Genomic DNA, 21338 nt, shown 5'->3' with positions numbered 1-21338 from the left:
AAGATGAACTTTTCCGGTTGGGTAATTTCGCCTGGTGAATACAAGTGGTGACGGTGATGTTCCCGCCAACCTACCGAGCATTCGAGTCCCAGCTGACGGCGACGACGTTGAAAGACTTCCTACAGCAACTGGAGCGGTCTTGGCCCAGCTCGGCCTCCGACTCCTCCTCGTCCCAAATTCTGCGGCCGTTTGGTAACCTCTCCGATCATACACGCCCGTTACAGTTGTGCACCTCCAATTCGACAGGCCGGACCATATCAATAGTGCCAGGGCATAAGTGCACAACGTAAAGCAAAAAACAAACGTAAATCCAGTGCACTGATATTTCCTTTGTTAATTCAGTACAACATTTACGCCAATCTTCTGCATAATCTTGGCGTCAGACGCGCGAATCGCGGGCGCGCAACAGCGCTTCCGGTCGCGATAGGTATCCGGCAAGGCGGCAACGTCCGCCGACCGCTTAAGAATACTCTGGACGGTAGTGCGCTTTACTGCTCGGGGGGTCTTAAAGCGCTCCGTTGCCCAACGAGCAAGTTCGGAGTGAGAGCATGCAGGATCTGACTTGTGCTTCTCGCACAAAGACTGCTTTTGTGGGACATGTAGAAGGAAGGGCGATGTCCCATTGTCTTTGGCGGTAAAAATCAAAGTGTGTGTTTGTATGAAGACGTCCGATCCAAAATTTAAAATCAGATCGATGCGGCGTGTCATCCCTCCGCGAGGAGGGGAAAACCGTTGAGGTTAATTGCTAGGGTGGTGATGGGCAAAGGTAATTGCGCATCCGATTCGCGTAATCATAAAATCTGGCAGGGTATCGACTGATACCGGTGTCGAATTGGAGGTGCACGACTTTATTAGCGAAAACTTGCTCTTTATCCTTATTAATACAGTACTGCACCCCCGTTTTCGCGCCCTTGGACCTTTGATAAACTTCCGGATGTGGTGATCCTGAATCCAAAAAAACTATTGAAAATACGCTAAACTCTGATTTATTTTTAAATCCTATATGGTCCACCCCCGCAAAAACGGGGTGCAGTACGAGGACGCGTAAAATGTCCACAGTACTATGAGGTCAATCCACAGAGATAGTATTAATCCACAGATCTGTGAGCCCAGTAAATAACACACTATACTAATCCATAGCTGAATTGACAAATCCACTAGAAGATCAATCAATCCACCAAATGTCAGGTAATCAAACAAACTAAATTTTAGCCAACCAGTGACCGATTACAAACCTCCGGAGATTGGCCGACACGCATCCAATCAAAATCTGCGGTAGGAAACGTCGAGACCAGCCACCGACAACGCCACCTGACTCCCCCTGCTCTCTACGCGCAGCACTCGTAAGCCCATAGTGAGTAGCTAGACGAAATCCTCTACCTACCGTACGGACGCTAAAACTACCTAATTATTGTATTTTGTTTGCTTGATTGCTAACAATGTATCTGACACAGCCGCATTAACAAATGGGAAAGCCACTCCCGTGGGCTATGCTGTATCGGCAGGTGTCGGAGGTGGAAAGCGAGCGTATTGTGGAAAACATGAAGCACGCGAAGAAACACACACAAAGTCACTGTCAGCAACACATCGATATGTGCCGTGTGTACGGATCCATCACCTCACACAATGCGATACCGGGTCTTCTCGTGCTCTTCAGCTACGTGTGCGGATGCGTGTGTCGCACCTTTAAGGTGTCGTTTGAAATGCAAGACGCTTGTATGCTGCAAAAGCGGCATAGTGAATATTTACGAGTTTGGTTTACACGAAGTGAAAGGAAATGATCCTCCTACTGGCGGCCTGACGTTGGAACAAAAGAGAACGGCGCGCCAACTAGCTGCTAACGGTCTGAAACCTGCTCGAATTCGAAACGCGCTGGCTGTTGGTGCCTCTGCGGAAAAAATTCCGCATCTCAGCAAGGTGCAAAGTTTTGTTACGTATTGCCGCAAGGCTGAATTGAACAATACGGACGACTTGGATATTCTGGAGGAAGTTATCAGAGCAAAAGCCTACACTGGGCTAGAAGAAGAAAGCTCTGCATTTTCGTTTTCGAGCAACATGAATTGTAATGGAGACATCAATATTGGTGAAGGAACCGACACTAGCACATTTTTTGTCGGCTTCACTACGAAGACACTCTTAAAACGACTCGACCGTGATCCGCACAGTTTCATTTTGCATTTTGATGCGACCTACAAGCTGAACCAAGTGGATTATCCTACCTTTGTATGTGGAATTTCTGACCATTCTCGTTCCTTTCACTTGGTTGCTTTGTTCGTCGTGTCACAACAAGAAGAGCGTCACTACGCGAGTGCGCTTGCATCCCTCCGAGCTATCTACGCTCGATTTTTGCGGAAGCCGATGGTAGTGCACTACATTCTTGGAGACGCCGACGGAGCTCAGTACAATGCGATGGCATCAGTGTTCGAGGATTGTGAAACAGAGATTTTGATGTGATTTTACCACGTTATCGCAAAACTTCATGAGCGGACGAGGTATCTACTACCCGGTAAGCGTAGCCTGGTCTTGGCCGATATATTTGATATGCATTACGCAAGAAACGCCTCGGAATTTCATGCTAAAAAGACGTCTGCAGTGCGGCGGTGGCTTGCCGACCCAGATGTCGAGCGATTTGGAGAGTATTTTCTGCAGCAGTGGCTGACGGCAAAGTTTGTGAAATGGCAGTGCTTCCGTACGCCTGTTGGTTGGGCAACTACAAATAATCCCGTGGAAACGTTCAATGCCAAGCTGAAGAAAACCTACACTTTACGAGAGCGAATGCTAATGGGGTCTTTGCTTGGTCAACTTCAAGTTTGTCGTCGAATGGAGAGCGTGTCGGGTGCTGCATTCCATGAAACATCTACCGCTAGCAGCAGGCTTCGACGGCGCGCGACAGCTTTGCGCCGACAGCAATTGCTGTTGAGACTCCATCCTTCGACGGCTCCAGCAATTTTGTACTTGTCGTTTCTAAAGCTACACCTCGAATCTACGTGAAGCCGAAGAGGAAGTCGATGGAAGTTGTGGATGTGGCTGTGCAACTTGGTGCTAATGCGGCTAGAATGGAAAGAGATGAACAGCCGGAGGAAGGATGGTCAGTGGATCTAACTACTCGCACTTGCCCGTGTAAATACTTTTTCCACAAAGGCCAGTGTGTACATCTTCTCTTCGCCTTTTATACAAGGTTTGGTACTGACCAACCTGGCAAGAGGAAGTTGTTCAACCGCAGCCGGCGCAACAAAAGAAAAACCTTAAAAGATAAGATCGCAGAAGCAGCGTGGACGTCCGATCCTTAACGGTCCAGCTTTATCGTTGTTGTAGACACACGAAATGAATGTTTGCTTGAATATACCATCACTTCATCGCCTTATTGCCTTCTTCTTGCTATGTTTCTTATTATACGTATAGTATCTTTGCGAGTTGAACACACGGACAGCCGATAAGGCTGATGATGACCTCGCGTGGGATTTAATTCCCATTAAAATGTAGTAAGCATATATTGTGCTCTTAAGCCGGTTAGTCTTGCACAAGGACGCAGTGAAGTCTGTTGGATCTACCCTCGCGTCTCCTCATGTCGATTTTCCGCCGTTCAGCTGTTGGTTTGATAGCCACAAAGATATCGTTGATGTCTCCGATCTTCACTGTGGTCTTGCTGCTGACGTCCACTTTGTTCCAGTATTACCATATTGTTTTCCTGCGAATGCAGTCTATAAGATTCAGTTGCTACGTGAAACGAATACGTACGTTAAGCCTCTAGAGATATTACTTTGAAAGTCTGGCATTACAAATCCCTTACTCTGACAATAAGGATCGCTCACTCTGACAATACGGATCGCTGACTCTGACAATACGGATCGCTTACTCTGACAATACGGATCGCTTTTTTATTTAGCTTAAAATAAACAGAAAAACAAATTAAATTGTGTATTCAGTTACTCACTGTCCTGTGCACTCTCCGCCTCACTCTCCCACTCGCTCTCCTCCGCGCTTTCTGCTTCTCCCACCTCCCCACCCTCCTCTTCCTCGACTTCTTCTTCGCTTGCGTCCTCACTTTCGTCGTCGCTCTCAGCGTCGACCGCATCATCATTATCTACGTAGAAATCATCATCGCTCTTCTCCTCAATGATATCACTGTGCTCGACCTCGTCATCCACGCCGTCTTCGTGGTACACGTACGCTAGCTCTTCAGTGTAGCTGGACTACCCCGGTTTCTTCGGATGGCGGCGGTGGTTATGCTGGTACAGCGCGTTTCGCTTCTTGAATTTCCTGTTGCACTTGTGGCAAATCCCCCCAGGCGCATCAGCTTCTAGGCGCGCTTTCTTGGACTTGACCTTGTTGGGGTTGTCAGCACAGTAACGGCGGTGGTTGGAGAGATGACGACGCGATGTGCACTGTTGGACGCAATGCTCGCACATGTAGCTTCTGAACACAGCAGCTTCAGTTGCGTCGGCCTTTTGTGGAATTCCACGTACACGTACGTAACAATGCAGCCTCAAATTTTCCTCTTCAAATTCAGCCCCTACATGGACCAAGTCTCCGCGAAACAGCAGGAATGCGCCCGCGTCGAGTGACAACAGTTTGCATTTTTCCATTTCTGCATAGACTCCAAAACAGCCAGGATAGACGTAGAACTGTGTGTCTGATTGAAGAGCAATAATGACAGACGCCTGAACAATACCCTTTTCCAGTTTCGCTTTGCTTGTCTCGAATGAAGGAAAATCTAGGTGGATGCCTTGGCGAAGGCCCCCCGGAAGTGATTTCAATGCGTTCCAAATAGACTTTTTGGTGTACCAATTTTTATCAGATCCTTCCACAATACCCTTCACTCGCTTGTATATTTTGTTTGTAGCCGGACCAAATGTAGCAATAGGAGCTTGAAGACGGAAATGGTCACGTTCTACTTCATACACTTCACCAAAAATAGGTCTGAAGTCCAGTTGCTCGATTTCCTGTTTAGCTTTCTCCAAAGTGTGAGGCGGTAGTCTTAAGTTTCCGACAAGGTAGCCTTCATTCCAGAATTGCGCCTTTAGACTGGCATCCATAATGACTGACACCTCGCCACACTTACTGGCCAGGCACACATGTGAAGGAGCACACAGGTCGTGTCAAGTCGTAAATGTGGTTGAGGTACTCGCCAGCAGAGCGGACCAACGGCTGTAGCTTCACGCGTCTAACACAACGCACGTCTGAAAGCAGCAGCCTCTTCACGACGAACAGCAAGTAGGTGCCGATTGCGAGGCTTCTTGGGGGCAATACTGACTCGTTAACAGAGTCTTCAAGGCTTCAGACGACGGAACAGACACCTCGGTGGCGTTTGGGCTGCAAGTGCGGCTTCTGGTGGCGGCTCAGACTCTTCTGGCAGTGGTGGCGGAGCTCGTGCTTGGGGGAAGGCACTGCGTCGTGATTGTTGTGAGCGGGTGGATTTGGACGGGGTGGCAGGCTGCTCAAGCGACGAATTGGGGCTTCTTTGGTAGTTCTCGAGTGATAAAACACTGGTTACCAAGCAGTACTTGGTAGTACCCTCGGAGGCTTAATTACCAATGGTACTTAAGCCTCCGAGGGCGTCATCGTTTTACAGGCGATGACGTCAATATAACACTGCACTGGTACAGTACAATGTCGTCGATTGTTGTGGACTGTGGATCTGTCGGTGTGGATTATCCTTAAAAAAACTGTGGATTTTTCATATTTCCTCAGGCTCCCACCAACTAGACGAGTATCAGTCCACTGTATACATGTATTACATGAAATAACACCAATAATTTTTGCACCCGTGGTGCTCCAAGCACTTAAAATTATTTTTATTGCTGTTTTGCCGGTCAGAAGGGATGCTACGTGTCCCGTGACGACTGTGGTCGCGTGTTGGGTGCGCTGCTTCTAGGTCGCGGAGAGCCAAACACGGTGTACGAGGTCACTGGGAGTGAAGGTGTTTCGCACGAGGAGATCTTCGAGCTCATGAGCAATGCGGTTGGCTACAAGGGCGAGATGGTGGATATGTCTGATGAAGACTTGAAGAAGTGGTGGCTGGATCGCGGTCTGCCCGAAGACGTGTACGGCGACTTCTCGCAGCTTCCGATGAAATTGTGCATCGGCGACTTGCTGTGTTCCGGTGAAATGGTTGCAAACGGATGCATGACGCCAGCGTCAGATGCTGTGGAGAAGCTCACCGGTCGCAAGCCGACGCCCTGGAAGGAGACCTTGATGAAGTACAAGGACATCTTCCCAAAGTCGGAGTAAGACACCAAAAGTAGCCCGGACAACTACAAATTAAAAATATTCCATGTCAATAAATGTCGTTTCTCGCACTAACCGTCATTGATCTATCGGTGGCATCGTCGAACTCTTGCAAGCAGTAGATTCCCCGCATGGAAGTGGCACTGAGCAATTGCCCCACGTACCGGTATCAGCCCACCGGTTATCAAGGATGATAGGTACAGTGCCACGATTGACCAACGCTGTTGAGGCGCCTGCAACAACAGGTGGCGTCTTTGGTGCCTCGCGCTGGATTGCAGAAGCCGCAGCCATTACACGGTCGAATTTCAAGTCGAAAGTATTTCTTTAATAAAAGTGCAACGCAACCTTTCGCCCTCATTGAGTCAAGTTCCACAACTGAGCTCTCTGCAGCCACGTCTACAGCGGATTCACCAACCCACTGGTGTTGTTGACAACCCAGCAGTATCTTGCTGATGGCGCGTGATTACATGTACTGAGCGGCGATCATTATCCACCCAGTGGCTTGTCCAGAACCTCAAAGGGTGTTTTCTAGTGCGTTTTGAAGGTGATTTGGCTCCTCCAGTAGTGCTTCATGGCACCTAACATGAGGATCAGTGTGAGTGCTGTGTGTACTGTATGGTATGACAGTCAGCCACGTTCCGCCCTCCTTGACATGCACGGTAGTTCTTGTCCTCCGCTGCGCCGCTTCGGTAACCTTGTCGACATTCAAGGGCATTCGGGCATCTTTATCTTTCGATTTTCGATTAGGATCGTCCTGACCCGATATCTCATTTGCCAAAGGGTGCACATAACGGTGTGTGTGTGCAGACAGGTACACGTAAGCATGTAACAGTACACGGATCGATCCACTGCGTCGTACCTTAGCGCATATGAAGTCGTGAAGCATCAGAAATGCATCGCTAAGGGTGCACAGCTCGCCGTCAGTTGAAGAAGCTCGCCCAGAAATGCGTGGCGGGAAACAAGGCCACGATTGCGACAACCGACACGCCTCAGTGAGCCTTTCATGAGCTCGAAACGACTCAGCATATTGCCAGCGCTGAACGTACCTGGTCCGCCCTTCAACTCGTTGCTGCTGAACAGGAAACCACCTTTGTCGGCGCATCAGAAACTGCCCCCATGCACCGAGGAAAGGTCATTGCGGATCGACGATATCAGCAGCGTCGATGTTATTGTAAACGCTTTCGGCCGAAAAGATCGTTTCTTGTCCGAGTGACAGCCGAAAATCGGGAAAACCCCGACTGTGCTGCAAATGCCGTTCGGATGGGCAGTCCAAATTGGGATGCCAAGTTTTTCTTAAGCAAAAGTGAGGGACTGCTGTGACGCTGAGACTCTTATTACTTGGCAAATTTAGATGACATGGCAAAGTATCAAATACAGTATTAGGTATCTTTGAAAATAAGTCGTCTGATAACGAAGCCATTTTTGCAAGAAAATAGATTTGATAGCGCTACTTAAATATCTCCAGTCGAATGGTCCGCTGATCTCTCTGTCACGGCACATACAAAAACCTTGGATGAAGTAAATGAACGAGATCCTTTTGAAAGTACCTATTATCAGTTTAAAAATACATCTCCTCTCTTTGTGCATCGTACCGAATTTACGTGAAGAAGTCCATCACTGGGCATGACCCAAATGGCCCGTAGCTGTACGATTCGACGATGAGAGTGGTACACTTGACTTCAAGTTCAGTTTCGTGCCCCTTCGAGTGCAATGTCATGTCCCCTGGTCCGCCCTCATACAGGCACCATCCTGGACTGCCCGGAGCTGAACAGACCAGTAGACCAGCAGTCGGCGCGTCAGAAACTGACCCCGCTGAAAGGAGCGTAGCTGAAGTCCAAGCAACGATCTCGAGGCTCCAGAAAATGTATTAATGCACTGCTGAGAATAACTCGGCAAATCTAGGAAGTCTTCCTTTTAATTTCCAAGTGGGCATGATATTGTCGGCTATGATGCTCCATCATGAGGTCGGACTGTCAGTTGGCTTCCTTTTACTGCGGTTGCTGCAGTGCTGACCCTATGACGCCATCCAGGCCAGGCGCTTACTACAAAAAGGACGCGAGCAACGGGTGACGCATGTCAAGTGGAATATTTATCGCCTGGTAACGGCTCCTGAGCCTTTCGGCTACTAGACAGACACTAGGAACCTCTCGGTGAACTCGTGAGATCTCCCGCTCAGAAGTCTCACATTTCAATTTTCTCACTCTCCATCAGGAGTACAAAACCTCTTTTACATCGCCATCATGATGTCCTTCCGCACATTCCTCCCACTTTCTCAACCAAGCTTCGTGGAAATGCCGCAGTTGCTCGGTCTCAAGCCGACCAAGCCGGTCAACAAGTGCTCTCTCGACTTCATCCTATCGAGCGAAGAAAAGGTCATCGCGAAGCCAGCGATGTTGCCTTCGTTTCCGTGGACTTCACCACAGCGAGGATCCTCCCACAAGACGTTCGCTCCAATCATGGCACCGCCCTCAGGTCCCTGCAAGATTGCGAAGCGCCGCCCTCTCCAGAACGTCAGCGTGTCCAATGGTAGCACGAAAGTACCTGGCAAGGCTGGAGCTGTGCTCGCAAACGGTATCATCATCAAGAAGGGCAGTAAATACTGCATGGTCGATGGCTGCACGAGTCGCGCAAAGCACGCACGTCGGTGTTGGCGTCACGGCGGCTCTGTCAAGTGCAAGGTTCCCGACTGTGCCAACCGGGCCAAGACCAAGGGAGTCTGTTGGTCTCACGGCGGCGGAACTCTCTGCTCGTTCCGTGGCTGCACCACGATCAGTGTCTCGAATGGATGCTGCTGGGCACATGGAGGCGGCAAGCGTTGTGCGATGGGGGGCTGTGCACGTCCGGCATACGAGCGTACCGACCACCTCTGCACGCTGCACTTCGAGGAGAAGCAGTACATCACTCAAGTGCACAGCCACAACCAGCGCCACTGCTAACATGAACCGATTTTTTGAGGCAGACCAAAAGACTGCCGCCAATTCAGACGTAGCAGCTGCACATTTAAAGGACATTTTGATAACTGCACACACCCGAGTACATGTACTCTAAAACAATTCACAAAGATAAAAAAAAATGCAGAGGAATGAAACTCAACTTTTAATTTTTGGGAAAGCTGCACACATTTTTGAAGGTCATTCCTCACTTCAACATGTATAATTCTTACCGCTCACTCACTTGAGGTCGCATACGCACTACATATGTTGCATTGCTGTTTGTCTAAAGTAAACCGATGCCTGCATTGCTCGTGTACTGTACTATCAGCATATTTCGAATAACGTTTCCGTATTCGAAGCCGTGGACGATGTTGCACTGTAGACACTTCGGTCGACGCAAATATTGGATTGGAGTTTACGACGCTTGGCCACGTAGCACTGTCTGTCGCTCCTCAAACGCGCCGTAGGATTGGCGGAAAAGAGGATGGAAGAACGACATCCATTCGTCGTATGGAATGCGTTTATTCTTCGAGTTCGGCGTCCCGCCCTCTCCGAGATCCTGGCCGCCACGGAATTCGTGCCAGTCGCAGCCCACAAACTGGCACAAGTTCCGGTACCCCCAGCGGAACCGCTCCTTGGGGAAAATCTCCACAACGGTAGTCATCGGCCGTGCCCAAATGACGTTCACGAGCCCAGCGCCGTGCATACTAATGACCATGTCGCTCTCGATCGTGGTCTTCATCTGCTCAAACAACGTCAAGTTGACGTAATCGATCGAGCGGAACTCCACGTCCAGCCCCTTGTACTCGATCCGCATGTTGGCCATCACTTCGTCCTCATTCACCCACATACGTTGAAGCTTCCGTCCACCGTAGGGCCTACGCGTGATGACCGTCACGATCATAGGGCGGATAGTAGTCAGACCGAGTTCACGTTCCATCGCGGGAGTCACGTTCAGGGTCAAGAGAGATTGCGCACGGAACGTCTTCATCAATTCCGACTCAAAGCAGGGCTCCTCGTTGTCTAAATGCTGCATCATCGGTCCAGACAACTCGAACGGGGCGACCATCACGTCGCCACGGAAATGAACTCGTTTGCCTATTAGCGTTGCCCCATCGATGATGTCGTGGTTGGGAGCTAATAAACCTTGATGCAAGGCGTCAATCGGGGAAGGATAGCCGCCGTCCAAGTGGATCACGCGGGTTTTCGTGACATCCCAGCCGAGAGCTTGGAGCATAATCCACGAGTTAAGAGCGTACGAGATCTGGAAGAACGGGTTATGGTCGTCCCGACGTGCAATGAGCACCACGGGGTCTTCGAACACCACCGTCTCGTTTTTATCCGGCGCCTGAAGTGGGTTTTTCACAAAATCCCATGCTGATCGTTTGGTATTCTCCGGTGTCCGAGGGGAACAGATGGTCGACATGGGGATACCCTCTTCTGGTAAAGCCACTAATGATGGCTGCCAGATTTGCTCGGCCTTGCGCTCTTTATCGCCCGGCAACTTCCAGAAATGATTGGCCAGTTCGTCACACGCGCAGTTGATCAAGCGATTGTTGAAGTTGAACCTCGGGTCGTGACTACCGCCGTCCTCGCCCATATTTTTAATGGGTGCGTGGATGCCAACCCCCACGAGGTCAAGCATGAGGTTCTGGAAGGTCGCGCTGCGGATGCCGCCAGCAACTCGGAACGTGGTCACTTTGGTGGCCTTCTCGGGGCTCACAGGAGCTTGCTTAACGCTGTCCCAGCCTCCATCAGCACAGAAATTCCGTGCTGCCTGTTGCACCGCAGCGATGACGCCTACATCTCGCTGCGCGTAACATTGGTTCTTGGTCTCCACGCTGCTGTAGTCGTGTGGCGCCTTTGTGTGCTGTACTACGAGACCTCCTGCTTCTCAAGTTGCTCCACTGTCGGTTGCGTCACTGGAGGAGTTGCGATAGTTGCCGTAGGAGTGTTGGTCTCTGTGATCTGCGCAGCAATTGAGCTGTTATTGGCGCTGACGGCTGCCTGTTGCTGGTAGTCATTGTGGCGTATGGGCCCCCGCACGCTGAGTTCTGATTGGCTCGTATCGCCGGTGCGAAAGCTGCTCGTGGCGGCCGACAAGTCCACGATGCGAGCAACCATCGAGAGAGCGCCCAACAGCAGCAGTACCAGCGCCAGCGTCTGAAGTAGGCGCCGACGTGGTCCGCATAAGGTGGTGGGGGATACGGACACGTCAGTGGAGGGCGATGCGTCGTCTTTGGGCATGGCGGGAGGCGGGGAGAGCGACGGAATTCTGACTGAGGAGATGCGGAATTGGCTCGGGTTTTGGAAGAGACTTTAAGCCAGATGTGGCCGGTCGCGATTAATAGAAAAAGAATTTCTACCAATCAGAGTACATGACGACGATTAATCGCGACCAGTGGACTGGGCGGAGCTTGATCTGCTTGGCACGAACAGGTCGAGCTGAAGACGCGGCACCATCTTGCTCTACATCCTCGACGAGGTTTGCGGCACTGTAGTAAACTTCTGGCGGCTTCGTTGATGGCTTCCAGGCTGGCACTGTACATGTGAGATTTTTTTAGTCTTCAACAATTAGACGATATCGAGTGATAATGTATACATTGAATGAAGCCAAGAAGCCGCAGTATACTGTATACACTGCACCCCAACACCGTGTTTGCACTCGAGTTGAACACGGTCTTACAAGTGCATGGGTTTATACCTTTTTTTTAGAAACTGAAGAAGCGATGTATGTGACTGTGGGTGGGTAAAGGGGGGGGATGTATCTGTTGAAATGTAAATGAATGAGTGAATAATTGCTACGATGATTCTCCACGTAGAGCTGCCTGCTGGTCCTGGAACGCATCATAGCTACTGTTAAATAGTGGTGCGAAGAACAGCACCCACTCGTCGTAAGGAATCCGTTTGCTCTTAGAGTTAGGAGCTGGATTTTCACCAACATCATCACCTCCACGGAATTGGTGCCAGTCGCAGCCCACGAACTGGCAAAGATTCCGGTATCCCCAGCGGAACCGTTCTTTTGGGAATATCTCCAATATCACCGTCATTGGACGCGCCCAGAGCACGTTGACCAGACCAGCGCCATGCATACTGATGATCATGTCGCTCTGGATCGTGGTTTTCATCTGCTCTGCCAGCGTCAGATTCACATACTCCACGGAGCGGAACTCCACATTCAGATCTTTGTACTTGAGGCGTATTTTGTCCATGATCTCGTCCTCGTTCAGCCACACGCGCTGCAATACACGCCCACCGTACGGACGACGAGTGATCACAGTTACAATCATAGGGCGAATGGCTGTTAGCCCGATGCTTCGCTCTATCTGCGGTGTTATACCCAACGTCAACAATGCATGGGAGCGAAAAGTCCTAAGAAGCTCCGAGTCGAAGCACGGCTCCTCGTTATTCAGGTGTTGCATCATTGGACCCGATAACTCGTACGGCGCGATCATGACATCGCCACGGAAGTGCAGACGCTTGCCTATAAGACTGGATCCATCGATAAGCTTATGATTTGGTGACAAGAGTCCCTGATGCAGATTATCGATAGGGGACGGATAGCCGCCGTCCAAGTGGATCACGCGAGTTTTCGTGACATCCCAGCCGAGAGCTTGGAGCATAATCCACGAGTTAAGAGCGTACGAGATCTGGAAGAACGGGTTATGGTCGTCCCGACGCGCAATGAGCACCACGGGGTCTTCGAACACCACCGTCTCGTTATTATCTGGTGTCTGCAATGGGTTCTTAACGAAATCCCAAGCTGAGCGACTGGAGTTTTCGGGGCGTTTTGGTGAACAGATACTGGACAAAGGGACGCCATTACCCGGGAAGAGCATGAGAGATGGCTGCCACACTTGCTCTCCTCGGCGCTCCTTATCACCCGGCAGGTGGCTGAAGTAAGCAGCAAATTCGTCGCATGCACAGTTAATCATCTTAGGGTTAAAGTTAAATCTCGGGTCGTGTGTGCCACCGTCTTGCGCCATACTCGCGATTGGTGAATTGATCTTAACGTCTACCAAATCCAGCATGAGGTTCTGGAACGTGGCACTCCTGATACCTCCTCCAACTCGGAACGTCGATACCTTTGTAGCTTTGCTATGACTCACAGGCTTCTGCTTCTCCTTGTCCCAACCTCCATTGACACAGAAGTTCTTGGCTGCTTGTCGAACTGCTGGGATGATACCAACATCGCGTTGTGTGTAGCACTTGCTCTTAGTATCCTGGTTGTCGTAAACATGCGGTGCTCGGGTCGGTTGTATGATCTGCGTTTGGCGTTCTTGTTGCCGCTGCAGCCAAAGTGTTTGCCTAACGTTGTTGCGGCCGATGGGTACGTTGAGCTCTGGGGTCGAGATGTTGCGACTCGAAAGATACACAACACGTCCCACCATCGAGAACGCGGTCACCAACAGTAACATAAGCCCCACCATCTCGGGCGCGCGACGACGAGAGCCGAAGAGCACGTTGGGAGGCATTTTGTCCTTGAGCATTGTCACCGCGGTGAGTTGGAGACTGACGACCGAGAGGTGCGGTGTCGAAACCAATGAGGAGTTACTGTCTTGGAGCGACTGGTGATCAATTAACCCATATTTACAGCTTTAGAAAATGAAAGTTATTTTTTGAAAACAATAAGAGCAGCTTTATCGGATACCGGTAGTCCCGGTAGTTCATTTTTGATTTTTTTAACCTTGCGCTGTCACCAACGAGGTCATACGCCTTTACTCAATTCATAGTTTTTCACAGACTTTAATCGTGAGAGTGACGCACTTGCCAATGACCGACGCACTTTCTCAAATATACACACGTCGTTGCGCTGCAAGCAGCGGCTCGCGCTGTTCTTCTCGAGCTCGACGGCGAGAGCTATTAAACCAGCGTAGAACTAAGGCCACGAGAACCACAACTCCAGCCAGAGGAAGGAGGTTGTCCTTGTCATGGTTCACGATTTTCCAAACACCTCCCGCAGCACCTGTCCCCACTGCGGCAGATGGGCTGTTCTCAGCCGAATCTAGTTCTGCTGAGGCCAAAGCACCGCTCGAAACTGCTGCAAATTTTGACTTGATCGCTGGTAATTTGTGACGTTTGCAGTGTGCGGGTAAATACGAGTCGTCGACACGAACAGGGTAAAGTTGGCTGTAACCCGTACTGGTAATCGATTGAGGAGTTGCACCCGTAAACTTGACATGGCCACTACCGTACGCTTCGATTGCCAAAGAGTTGGTAGCTCCGGTGGCACGATGACTTCGCCACTACTCATTTAATTCGCATCCACAGTGCCACACTTGACGCCGCCAACGTCAAGCTCTCCTGAGCCTTGCGTCGACAGCTTTGCCGCCTGACAAGAGCCCTCTGGTCCAATAGAAACGTCACCCGAACCGACTTGCTGCACCTCCAGCAGATTAACAGACATCCAGCAGATTAAAACGCCATCCAACCGAAACAGACCTCCAGCAGATTAAAACGCCATCCAACCGAAACAGGCGTCACCTGACCCCTCTGCTATCACTGCCAGACTGTCGACGTCACTCTCGGATTCAACGAACACAGTAGTGTCCCCAGACGCGTAATACTCGGCTAGAAATTTGGATACTCGGAGCTCTGAGAACGTTGTCTGCAGGAGTCCACTGCCCTTAGAGCTCAGCGTTAATGTGTCCACCTTCACGGTCTCCGTAGACGTAGCGAAAAGATCCCCACTGCCAAGTGTGGCGATGGCCAGACTTGGCCCCATTGTGGACAATATATTGTTCTCCACCACGACGTCACCCGACCCTTGATGGACCACTCGTTGCAATGTATTTTTCTGAAGCAATACAATCTCGACGGTCTTCCGAAACGCTGCAACGTCCAGCGTGAGGAGCTGGTCCATCATCCTCAGCTGCAGTATAATGTCCTTCTGGTCGTGGGCATCCCCTTTAATGACTCGCACTCGTGCAACGCTAGTGTCTCCATTGAGCTCATCACCGTCGGCCTCTTCGAAGCGGATGAACACATCGTGACTTCCACGGACACTCACAGCGTCCACTCGTTTCGCATCACACGACGGACTGCTGCCAGCCTCACATTGCACCACGAGCCAGTGTGGAATCCGTGACTTGGACGCTATAGTGACGTTGACCTCCATAACCGACGCACTCGTAGACGACAATGTCTCCATCGCAGCGACTCATACGAATCGTAGTGCCAGGGGCGAGGGATGTTAATTTGGTTGGCCAAAATTCGAGCTGACTTGAAAAGTCAACTTTTAGTTTAGAGGTGCAAAATAGTTTTCGCATCGACTCAGTCAAGATTCATTACTACTTGAAGTAAAGGATACTTCTCTTTGAAGCGCGTTCGGTCTGGAGCATTTTTATAGCGACCAGCTCGACGACATTCACTGCATTCTGAGCAAGTGCACGTCTTACAGCTGGTCCAGAATTTCCGGATACGAAGTGTGGCATCGAAATGCATGTCATTCAATACTGCTAGTAGCAGTCTGCTACAAGTACTGTCGCAGCGAATGTACACATATGCTCGCTTATTTAATATGACGCGTGCAGGCAGCCAAGGGCGAAGCGATGGTTCTACCATGATCTCAAAAAGTATCCTAGCTTTGTACATCTCAAGAGCATAGGTTGCCTACAAAACTCAAATTATTAATAACTTTTGAGAAATGCTCCTAAGGCGTCAGTGCACACACAAAACGTGGTGCTCGGAGACGACGTCGTAGTTAACGATAAGGCTGCAAGACTGCACTTCTCCACTCACGGTAATGGACACATTTTCGTAGGGTCGATGAACACCTCGTTTGATGTACGATCGGTAGGGATCGTTGTCTCTGGCAGCGGTGGCATTCAGCTCCAATCTTCTTCACTTAAAGTCACAGACGAAGTTGTTGTCTCCTTAGTCGGAGCCGGCCACGTTACTGTCCTTGCTACGGACAATTTCGTCGCAGCCAAAGTGGAATCTGCAGTGGCAGGGACTGGTAAGGTCATCGTACAGACGACCGAACTTCAGGTTGAGTCACTCGCAACTGAAATTGTAGGAAATGGAGAAGTTTCCTACGCAACTGAAGGAACATGCAACACTGAAAAGATTCACCTGGCAGGTGAAGGCTTCGTGAACGCAGCATCGATTGTGTGTAAGAGCGCGGATGTCAGTATCCTCGGTATTGGTCAAGTGATCGTCCAAGCTACTGAGCGATTGTCGACCACGTTGTTGCTCACTGGATCCGTCAGGTATGTAAGCACTCGTCCAAAGTCCATTCAGTCGTCAGGTTTGGTGCTAGGCAGCAGCATCAAGCAAGCCGATGCCATCCCATCGGCGCAGTATTTGCCTCTCAGTTCACCCACTCGAGCGCCCACTGGAGTCTTTTTGACTGTCGAAGTTTCCAACAACGACGACAGTCCGTATGTTCACGTACGTCCAGTCGTCGCGACAGCCATGCGGAGCCAGCCAAAATTAGAGAGGGGGGCCATAGTGAGTAGGGTTAAGTATTTCCACGATTAAATCCACACTTGCGTATTGAAGCACGATGCCGCCCAAGAGACAGAAACTGCAAGCAATAACAAACTTCTTCGCCAAGCAACCTCGGCCGTCCCCGGATGAAGTACAAGAGCGCACTAATAATCCGGTACAAACTTCATCTCTAGCAGAGCCTACTACTCCACCTGTTTCACGTAGTGCGGACTCAGAATCGTCATCTGCAGCTCAATGGTGCCACGAAAATGGCATCGCGGAAGACCCACTTGACTGCCGTGCTCACGACTTTGTTCGTTGCGATCCTGTGGACCGCCCTCCTAATATTTTTGCAATTAGACAGCTGCAAGAGGATCCGAAGCTACGTCGTGGAGTCATTTTTGCATATTCTAAGATGAATTTATTTCGACCCCGCTTAACGTGCTATCCGAGCCGCTCCTATGGCAAGCGTTCGAGATCATTTCAGCCTGAATGGTTCGAAAAATATAAGTGGTTGGAGTATTCTGAAAAAGCAGACGCAGTGTATTGTAGATGGTGTTACTTAAGCCGAGAAGCAATGACAGCAAAGGACACTTCTGTGTTTGCGCGTCCAGCTCTGGGCTTTCACAACTGGAAAAAAGCCACGACAAAAGACGGTTTTGTCGCCCACGTTGGTCAGCCCTGTTCTAGACATCATAATGCTGAAGCTGCATTTTTCGAAGTCCTGAGGGGAAGTTGTGATATTACGATAGCTCTGGAAAGAACAAATGCAAGCCAGCGAGAACAAAATAGGAAAAGACTTCGTCAGATTTTAGACGTGTGTTTATTTCTCGCGCGACAAGGTATTGCTTTCAGAGGCAACGACGAGAAGGTAGGCGTTATTAGTATTAACGTTTAAACGGAGTCCTAATTGACAGTTTTTGATTCTTCAACAGGAGACGTCCTGCAATAGGGGTAATTTTCTTGAAATGCTGTCTTTTTTGGCTCAGAGAATGCCAGATTTCGCGGATTTGATGAACTCTGCCGCCGCAAATGCCAAGTCCACATCTCCTACAGTACAACGGGAGCTTATTCATTGCGCGGCGGATGAAGTTCGTGAACATATCGTGGAGAATGAACTTGGACAAGGGTATTTTGCGCTCCTAGTAGATGAAGCAACATGTGAAGGTGGAAAAGAAAACATGGCTATTGTAGTCCGGTTTTTATCCAGGCATACTGGTGAAATTCGAGAACGTCTTCTGGGTTCGGTTCACGTTCGCGATACCTCTTCTGAGTCACTTAAATCTGCGTTGATAAATCAAATCACAATTTGGGGAATAAACATTTCTCGGTGCCGTGGCCAAGGATACGATGGGGCTTCAAACATGTCCGGTGGATATAATGGGCTACAAAACCTGATCCGAGATACTTGCCCGTACGCTTACTACGTTCACTGCTTCGCTCACCGCCTTAATCTTGCAGTAGTGACTGTATCAAAACAGACTGTCTCTGTGACGGAATGCTTCAACATCGTTCAGTCTATTCACGCTACTTGTAGTGCATCATACAAAAGGAAAGACAGTTTGTATGGTTACGCGCAAGACGAACTACAACAACTAATCAGCAGTGGTTATCTGGAAACCGGTCGAGGTAAGAACCAGCCTCTTGCAACTCAGGCTTTAAGTGCCACGCGCTGGAATTGTCGTGTGCGAGCTTTATTACGGATTAGATGGTTATGGACTCCAATTATTCAAGTATTGAGGCGCGTGGAATTAGATGGAGCCAATCCCGACAAGCGAGCTGATGCAAAGAGCATTATTACAAAAATGCAAACATTTGATTTCGTTTTTCACATGGAAATTCTCATAGTGGTATTGGAAAAAGTAAACATCTTGTCTCAATATCTACAAAAGGATGACATGGATATAGCCTCGGCTTCAGGACTAGTGAGACAGACGCAAACTTAATTCAACAATATGCAAGCTAACAAACTAAAAGACGACGAAAAGACTAGTTTTTGTACTGTTTGGGCTACTGCGGAAGCATTCTGCACATCATTGCACGACCCTATCGACGTACCGGTCAAAACAGCACCGTGGTCACGAAGGGGATCACGTAACAGGGGAAAAGGAAAGTCTGGTGTCCCCGGTGCGGATCGAAATGAGATTGTCACACAAGAATTTCACTATTATAAAGACGTGTATTTAGCTGTGGTTAAAGGAATTGCTGGTGAATTAAAACGACGATTTAGTGGAGACATTCTTGATCTGATGGAGCTTTGCGGAGGATTAAACGCTCGTAAAAAGTTCATTTATTGGAACCCTGACTCAATTTCTAAAATTGCAAGCGACTACTATCCGAAAGACTTTGAAAGTCAAATTGAAAGTTTGAAGCAGGAGGCAATCAGCTTCCGTGAATTTGCAATCAATGACAGTCGCTTTGAGAACACCAAGTCCGTCAATCAACTTAGTGTCACAATGATTGCTTCAGATGCACATACAATATTTCCTACGCTGCACCGAGTAATTCAACTAGTCTGTACGCTACCAGTGTCAACGGCGAGCGCTGAGCGCTCATTTTCAGTAATGAAACGCGTTAAAACTCGTCTAAGGACGAAGATCGGCGACGAATAGCTATCCGATCTTCTACTTTTGAGCACAGAAACTGACCTCACAATCAGTATCAGCCGCGATGAGGCACTAGATCGATTCAGTAGTGCATCAGAACGGCGAATTCCTCTATAAGTACTAGTTAAAGGGTGTTAATCTACTGAAATCCCACAACAAAAGTTTAAACTTTCAGTATTTTTTTGCCACATCCAAATTGTATTGGTTATTACTGTTAATTAAGGTACAAAATACTCCTTTTAAAGCATAAAAAAACAGAAATTTGTATATTAAAAAGAGTTTCTGCTGGCAAAGTTTGTTATGTAAACTTAAAATATATCCCAGCTTTTAGTGAAGGGGACAAAAGAAAGTTGCTATACATTAACCCTTGAACGCGAGAGCGTGGACCGTACATGTTATCACGATTTTCTTAACGTGTACGGTCCACGTTAAGGATTTTTGACTCAAAGTTTGTATGGGACTATACAAAGTTGAAGTCAACCAGGGTTAGGTGCCATACCCTTTCCCTCCCGAGTGAATCCTCATTGTGAACAAGGACAGATCATGAGGACATAAGCATGCCAACATTCAGAAAGAGAGTGCCAACATATCGCATATGATATTTGATGGGCGTGAATCCAGCCGCCACTCATTTCTCCCTCTCACTTTCAGAATTGCCGGCTTGGCAGCGAATGGCCTTTCAAGCGCGATGGCGCGAGCTTGCACGAGTGGGCTGGAAATCCCAGCAGTCGACTGGACTGTCCTACGACATCATCTACATAATGCCGGGAAAGAAGAAGCGGGGAGGGGTGCGTGGGCGTGATTACTTCGTGGGGGAGGATGACCTGATGGAGTACTTGGATCGCGCGGACCTTGGTACGGCTAACATTACGTCAAATATGCTTCTGTCCTAATACTGCTGTATGTGCTATCGTATTCGAGGAGCTGAAACAGCGTCACATGCAGCAGCAGTCGAAGTCGCCAAAAGGAGGGGAAAGTGGATCAGGCGGAAACGTGAATACGGCAGTGGAGACACAGCAGGTCGATCGTGGTCAAGCTCCAGAGGATCCACCCACGCAACCTTGTTCCATACGCAGCTTGAACGATGGGAAAGATGCGTCACCGACTGATGGAGGTACGGTTTCGATTACTCTGTACGTACACGTTTAGAGATGACGCTAATCGTGTATCTGCTGTATGTGTCGTACAGAGCACTACATTGGACATCCAAACGCGATGTCGAATCAAGGGGGTACAACACCGACGACACCGACGTTCACAAGTGCGCCCACGGATTTTATTCATGGGGTGTCGCCGCACGACACAACCTACGAAGATGGAGGCAACGATTCGGCTGAAGGCGATTCTGACAATGATAGCTCAATTGGTAAGAAGCTGTATGTACAACATACGCAGCTGGAACAAGTCTTAGTAACGTGTATCACTGTTTTTCCTTGTAGCAACGTCGCCCAAAACGCGGCGAAACTTGGAAGGAGACTTCGCGAATTCCGACGAAGCTCCGAGTACTGGCGAGGGACGTCAACGACAGACTGCACATACGTCCATGTCGGATGAAGAGACGAAAGAAGATGATTCGAATTGTGGCACAGGTCCGTTAAAAATGTATGTACAAGATTGCAAGGTGGTTTTAACGTGTACATTCTGTATTGACTATTATTGTAGTATCACGAAGTGATATGAATGCCTCACCAACCCTCGTGAAGTACGCGATACTTGACTCGGATGGAGATGACGACGAGGGATGCGGGTGGAACGACGACGAGCTAAATGCGGACGGTGAATCTGAGCTGGACCCGGATGAGGAGCGCCTACAGCCTGATCTGCTGTTTGATGACGCGCTGCTGGAATCTGTTGGGGGTGTTGACCAACTTGCATCGGGCAATATCTCGAGCGCCCTGCTCAGAGATATGGCTAACACGGGATGGACACCATTGGTGCAAAAGACGCCGCACGATTATATGATGGAGCCGTATGAGCAGCGGTCTCCTACATCAATGCAAACCGATTACCCTCGATTGTATGATGGTGTTCACGGGCCTACGGAAGAGCCTTGCGCGCTGCGGGCACGCGTTGGGAGCTTCTTATATTTTGCCCAGCCAACCCTTTGGGAGGCCATTGCAGATACAAGCAATGCTACTTC

At 49.3% G+C, this 21338-nt stretch overlaps 7 protein-coding genes across 7 annotated transcripts; 1 reads left to right on the top strand and 6 right to left on the bottom strand.

Annotated features, from left to right (window-relative positions):
- Positions 1–3926: 3926 nt before the first annotated feature.
- On the bottom strand, positions 3927–4409 carry PITG_14477 (uncharacterized protein; the record flags this gene model as incomplete). The annotated part of the gene is made up of 2 exons (XM_002898890.1): positions 3927–4188; positions 4237–4409. The coding sequence occupies 2 exons, from the start codon at positions 4407–4409 to the stop codon at positions 3927–3929; spliced, it is 435 nt and encodes a 144-aa protein (XP_002898936.1).
- A 77-nt stretch (positions 4410–4486) lies between these two features.
- PITG_14476 (uncharacterized protein) lies at positions 4487–5036 on the bottom strand (the record flags this gene model as incomplete). Its single annotated transcript, XM_002898889.1, has 2 exons — positions 4487–4496; positions 4570–5036. 2 exons carry the CDS (start codon positions 5034–5036, stop codon positions 4487–4489), a joined length of 477 nt encoding a protein of 158 aa, XP_002898935.1.
- Positions 5037–6756: 1720 nt separating this feature from the next.
- On the bottom strand, positions 6757–7945 carry PITG_14475 (uncharacterized protein; the record flags this gene model as incomplete). Its single annotated transcript, XM_002898888.1, has 3 exons — positions 6757–6839; positions 7275–7300; positions 7830–7945. The coding sequence occupies 3 exons, from the start codon at positions 7943–7945 to the stop codon at positions 6757–6759; spliced, it is 225 nt and encodes a 74-aa protein (XP_002898934.1).
- Positions 7946–8468: 523 nt separating this feature from the next.
- PITG_14474 (uncharacterized protein) lies at positions 8469–9164 on the top strand (the record flags this gene model as incomplete). The annotated part of the gene is made up of 1 exon (XM_002898887.1): positions 8469–9164. The coding sequence occupies one exon, from the start codon at positions 8469–8471 to the stop codon at positions 9162–9164; it is 696 nt and encodes a 231-aa protein (XP_002898933.1).
- Positions 9165–9349: 185 nt separating this feature from the next.
- PITG_14473 (uncharacterized protein) lies at positions 9350–11408 on the bottom strand (the record flags this gene model as incomplete). Its single annotated transcript, XM_002898886.1, has 3 exons — positions 9350–10995; positions 11046–11120; positions 11163–11408. The coding sequence occupies 3 exons, from the start codon at positions 11406–11408 to the stop codon at positions 9577–9579; spliced, it is 1740 nt and encodes a 579-aa protein (XP_002898932.1).
- A 554-nt stretch (positions 11409–11962) lies between these two features.
- Positions 11963–13651, bottom strand: PITG_14472 (uncharacterized protein; the record flags this gene model as incomplete). The annotated part of the gene is made up of 2 exons (XM_002898885.1): positions 11963–13440; positions 13525–13651. 2 exons carry the CDS (start codon positions 13649–13651, stop codon positions 11963–11965), a joined length of 1605 nt encoding a protein of 534 aa, XP_002898931.1.
- Positions 13652–14166: 515 nt separating this feature from the next.
- On the bottom strand, positions 14167–15312 carry PITG_14471 (uncharacterized protein; the record flags this gene model as incomplete). Its single annotated transcript, XM_002898884.1, has 2 exons — positions 14167–14291; positions 14631–15312. The coding sequence occupies 2 exons, from the start codon at positions 15310–15312 to the stop codon at positions 14167–14169; spliced, it is 807 nt and encodes a 268-aa protein (XP_002898930.1).
- Between the last annotated feature and the right edge of the window lie 6026 nt (positions 15313–21338).

This window comes from Phytophthora infestans, genomic scaffold, assembly GCF_000142945.1.
Source record: "Phytophthora infestans T30-4 supercont1.34 genomic scaffold, whole genome shotgun sequence".
Classification (NCBI taxonomy): Eukaryota; Oomycota; class Peronosporomycetes; order Peronosporales; family Peronosporaceae; genus Phytophthora; species Phytophthora infestans.
Note: the sequence above shows the minus strand (reverse complement) of the source record. Positions and strands in the feature narration are given on the sequence as shown.